Source organism: Tarenaya hassleriana, unplaced genomic scaffold, assembly GCF_000463585.1.
Source record: "Tarenaya hassleriana unplaced genomic scaffold, ASM46358v1 Cleome35, whole genome shotgun sequence".
Taxonomy (NCBI): domain Eukaryota; kingdom Viridiplantae; phylum Streptophyta; class Magnoliopsida; order Brassicales; family Cleomaceae; genus Tarenaya; species Tarenaya hassleriana.
This window is the reverse complement of record NW_010966617.1, coordinates 67519-72744: the sequence shown is the minus strand read 5'-3', so window position 1 is coordinate 72744 and position 5226 is coordinate 67519. Positions and strand designations below refer to the sequence as shown.

General features: G+C 33.6%; 1 protein-coding gene across 6 annotated transcripts; it reads right to left on the bottom strand.

Moving 5' to 3' along the window:
• Positions 1–1471: 1471 nt before the first annotated feature.
• On the bottom strand, positions 1472–4256 carry LOC104821912 (protein AE7). Of its 6 annotated transcripts, none has more exons than XM_010552939.1 (7): positions 4071–4256; positions 3628–3761; positions 3149–3254; positions 2940–3039; positions 2570–2615; positions 2155–2286; positions 1472–1625 (listed from the first exon to the last, which is right to left on the bottom strand). In XM_010552939.1, the coding sequence occupies exons 2-6, from the start codon at positions 3749–3751 to the stop codon at positions 2186–2188; spliced, it is 477 nt and encodes a 158-aa protein (XP_010551241.1). In that variant the 5' UTR covers positions 3752–3761; positions 4071–4256; the 3' UTR covers positions 1472–1625; positions 2155–2185. The 6 variants fall into 6 exon arrangements, with proteins under 6 accessions (XP_010551241.1, XP_010551242.1, XP_010551240.1 ...); XM_010552940.1 differs by having other exon boundaries at positions 1472–1622; XM_010552938.1 differs by lacking the exon at positions 1472–1625 and adding an exon at positions 1819–2075.
• Positions 4257–5226: the final 970 nt, after the last annotated feature.

The following is a 5226-nucleotide window of genomic DNA, read 5'->3' as shown; positions in this document are numbered from 1 at the left end:
CTACACTAATTAACTTTATACTTAATATATTTATATTTTTTTTGGGTAAAAAAGATATATTTCTATTATATTGTACAAAAAACAATATTCTCGATTTAGTTAATTATGTTCTAATGCAGTTATAGTTAACGTAGTTGGTTCTAATTATGCGGCCAATCCAGTTTTGTTTTTTTTTATAATGAATTATTGTATTCGATCGAGATTTGAGTAAAAAATTTAGCGGAGAGAATTATTATTATTATTATTATTATTATTATTATATAATATTAACAAGATATAATAAAATCTAATTATCTAATATAACACTATATAATTTTACAAAACAAGTAAAATACGAAAGCTCGAATCCTACCCCCGAAAGACTGATTACAACTTTCTGCCGGTATTGGTGACGTGGCAATTTAAGTGTTGATACAAGTATTATATATATATATAGAAAGTTATCGACGTGGAAACCTAGTCTTTTTCTCATGTTAAGATCAAGTTTGATTATCATTATTATTTGTCTTAGTGCGACAACATGTGTGTGTGTAGACCTTTGGTATGTATGTATGTATATATATATATATGTATAAATTAATAAATAATAAGTTTTAGAGTAAGTTTCTAGATACATTAGCTTTAGGAGAAGCGTGATTGACTAAACAAAAAATACGAAGAAATTAAAGGAGGAGAAAGAAACACATGGAATCTCAATGGCTACTTAGCGAAAGCGATCTCAAAATTAAAACTATGGGGCGGCGTCTTTGGAAAAAAAAAGAAAAAAGAAAAAAAAAATCTTACATCTCTCATGTCTCTGTCCGATGCGACACTCCAAACTCATGCCTCTCAACTTATTATATATATATATATATATATACACGCACATGTATATATCAATTTCATAAATGTTGTTCCTCCAAGCCCACTTTACATACATACACTTGTATATATCCACGTATTAATACTTGCAATTTATGTATTTATGTTGCCATGAAAGAGCCCAATAACGATACAAGTGAGAAGATTTATGGGTATGGATCCAACATTTCAATGATTCGTTGCTTCAAATCTTGTTAGCATAATCTACATATTTTTTTTTTGTTAAAAATAATATATATATATATATATATTACATAACCGATAATTTAAGTATTTATTAGATTCATCAGATAAAAAAAAAACAATAGAGATCTATATTACAAAAGAAAAAAAAATCAAAGGAAGAAAACAAGCTTTACAACAAAAGCTACAAGTTTTTATGTGTGAAAAAAAAAGATCAATCAAAACCTAACACAGACACACACACACACAAACGATACGTGTCATTGGTCGAATTATAGACTTTTAATTTAACGAATATTATTATATAATTAATTAAAATATAAATATTTTCATGGGTGTTATGTGATTGATAATATTGCTGAGGGTGGGGGGCCACGGCCAAAGATTAATGAAGGGGCAAAAGGTGAATTTGCGAGTGGAAGACAAGTGAACGATGGAAAAGACATGAACAAAGAGAGTGGGAGGAGAAGTACAAAAAGATCTAACAAGCTTTCCAAATTAAGACAGTCACTGATCTTGTAATGAGTGGAAGACAGCGCCTCCCCCAGTCCCAGTTTCCATTTCTGTAAAAAATTTGGCTACTAGCCCCCATTAAAAGACATGGGTAAGTCACATAAATAATTCTTGAGACAAAATATAATAAATATTATTTATTTTTCTTTTTTTATTTTGTTAAATATGTAGTTGTGCATGACATGAAAAGCATCTCTGGTTTCACAACCATCACAAGAAGAGGGGGGTCAATGGCTTTGATTGAGTGGAAGAATCATTACATTAGAGAAACATTAAGGGCTTCTTGTTTCACATGTTTCCTTGGATCAGACGGCTTAATCTTACATTATTAAACAATGAAAAGTTTTAAACTTTGACAAAAACACACTCAACAAACAGATCTTAGGTGACTTCACAACAGCCGTACATTGTCTTGTATTGTAACTTTTTCACTGAAGAGTGAAGAACATTTGTGTCCAAGAAAACCTAAGAACAGGCGAATACTCGGGCATGATGAAAGCGAATCCTCGCCCATGCGCCTAAACCGAGCAACTCATATCACAAAATCTCTCACGAAACAAGGACGGATATATAACCCATTTGAGTATAGTGGTGTACCTTACAGGTGTTGTCTTGAATGCAAAAGCTTTCATTCATAAGATGGGAGTAAGCATTCATCAACCATATCCACAAGGTTTGGATTCTCTAAAGCTGCCGCTACACGTTCTTTGTCGTTAAGCTGTTTATTGACTGCATTTCAGGACAAGAACGTAGATATGTAAGGGAAATGTACTCTTCTTTCCAGCAGATTTCCAGGAAAGCAATGACCTGAAAGCTAATGTTCAAGGGGAATATGGATCTATTTTCATGAACTGTGTGTGCATCTGAGTTTGAGTAAGGACAAAAGCGTCATTGCCACCACTTAGTAAGGGCATGGATAAACATTGATCTTAGTTGATAAGAAACATCAACATCAACATCAACATCGCCTTAATCTCAAGTTTAAGTTGACAAGAAACAAAAAAAAACATACCAGCAGCTTCGGTTGCATGACTACCAGGTGCAACCCTTATGTCAACCTGAAAACAATGGAGAGAAATGAAGGGCTAAAGAGCACAAAGGAATAACAAATAATGACACCTACCAAAGGCTGAAACTAGATTTCTCAGCAAAAATAAGAATCAAAACAGCTGTTGCTCAAGAAAACACCGAAAAAGATTATGCACGTAATGTAACTAATCAAAAGCAAAGTTATTGTTCACGATATGCTTTAAGTGAGGCATTATTTCAGAGCACTTCAAGAATCGAACCTAAATGATGAAATATGCATGAACAGAACAGAAATTATACAAAGCTAGAAATCATGATATCTTTACAAGATCAAAGTATCGGAAAGGTAATACTTTGTAACGAGGAGGAAGGCTCCTTAGTAGTTTGACACGGAGGCAAAGACCGATAACAGTTGCCATGCTACAATGTTCAACCGTCGGTGTGAAGGTAACCCTGGAAAAGGAATGACAGGGACTTAGCAGATATGACAAACATGAGAGAAACCAAAAGGACTAATCTCAGAAAGAAAAAATAAGGCATAAATACAATCCCAATCTCTTACCTAACATAACTCTTCTCGTCATCTACCTCTATCGAATCTTCAGTTACTACTTTGAGCTCCTCCAGAGAATAGGGATGCTCCGGATCTTTAATATCCCTAATATGGTTTGTGATCGTTAAGGAAAAAGAAAGAACTAATGCAACAGATTCCTTTAGTTTGATCCCCAGCAAAAAAACAAATGATTCGACTTTCTGTATTGTACTCAAAAGCAAAATACGAAAAAAGTCACACAGATACAACTAGAACATGAGGTTCTCAGCTTTGAAAGAGATGCATAAGGTCCAAGCAAAGGCATAGAAAGTTGTCCTGAAACCATTGCTCTGCTTCAACCCAAAGCTAGTAAAATTCGAGAATGGGGAACCTTTTTGGACCAAAATTATCTTCAATAAACCTTGGAGAATAAAACTATCAAATGAAATACTTCACACCAACACACCCAGAATTCGATGAAACAGTGCAACAGCATAACAAAAGGATATCAAATATCTCGAGTTGATCTATTGGTTCGACCGAATACTCATCTGTACTGCTCGGGCCACTTCGAAGACACCTTTCTTTCTTCTCGTAAACAACTGGGTTCGCATTAATCAATCCAGAAACCATTGTTTTCCTTCTGAAACTTGGCAAAAAACAAAACAAAACAAAACAAAACCCAGAGATTGGTTAATCTTTCAGAGAAAGACTAATCTTTTCGAATCAGAAACCCCAAACACTCACTTTCACCAAAACCCTTAAATCCCTTAGGGGCAAGCAGCAAAACAGAACCACACAGACAGACGCATCACGAAACGAAACCGAGAGGCAAAACCCATCAACATACAAAAATTCTATAACTCAGAGGATGCCCTAATCCGATCAGATCGAGGAAATCAGTCAATTGCAGGAAAAGAAATCATTTAGTTCCACGATTGAACGAACCTACCTCCCGTATGTCTCAAGGGTTAGAAAAGTCGTCGGAAAACTTCGCCGCCGTCTGATCTAAGAAATAAATAAGCTCGTTGCACGATTATTCATACTTCGAAATTATCAACGCGAGAAAGTGGGAGCAGGAGCGAGGAACCGCGGGAAATCGAAGACGACGATGTTTAGGTTCAGACCTGTCTCGAGAGGAAATAATGAGAAAAGGGCAAGAAAAAAAAAGGAGGATAAAAGGATGACTTATTGGGCTTTTAAAGCCCAAATTTCTTTACAGCTTAGGAGGCCCAATAGGGTACGTATTGGCCCATAAAAAGCACTGCACAAAATTTGCCCTTTGATTACATACAGTATGGTAACAATATAGAAGGTAACAACCTAGAATTAAGAGTAGGGGTGCAAAATGGGCGGGCCGGGTCGGGTTCGGGTCGGACTTAGTTCGGGCTTAGATTTTTTCGGAGTGGACCAGCCCGCCAATTTATTTTTCGGGCCTATAATCGGTGGTCCGGAGCCCGTTCTTATAGGGCTTCGGGCGGGTTCGGGCCAGGTTTCGGGTTTTTTCTATTTAATAAAAAATAAATATTAATATATAATAATAATAATAATAATAATAATAATTTAACAATTTAAAAAAAACAATAGCAAATTTTCATCCATATCAATTATAATTAAAAAGATTAAAATTTAAAAAATAATCATGTAAAATTTAAAATATATAAATTATATAATATTTTTAATATATATAATATGTGAAAAATATATTCGGTACAATAAAAAGTATAGAAAAACATTGAGATAGAATTTAAAAATTAAAGTTAAACTCATAAAATATAAATAAATATAAATATATATATATATATATATATATATATATATAAATTAATTAAACCAAAATCTAATTAAATTGTTTAATAATATATATATATATAATATAAGTTTAATATATATTAATCAAATTGCTTTGAAATATAAATATATATATATATAACATACAAAAAAAAGTTTTTATATAATGTTATGTGGTATTCAATCTCAAATGAAAGTAAAAATCTAATAATATAATATTTTTTCGGGCTAAATGGGCGGACTGGGCGGGTTTTGGGTCGGACTCGATTCGTCCCTAACTTTTTTCGGGCCGGGTCGGCCCGCCCATTTATTTACCC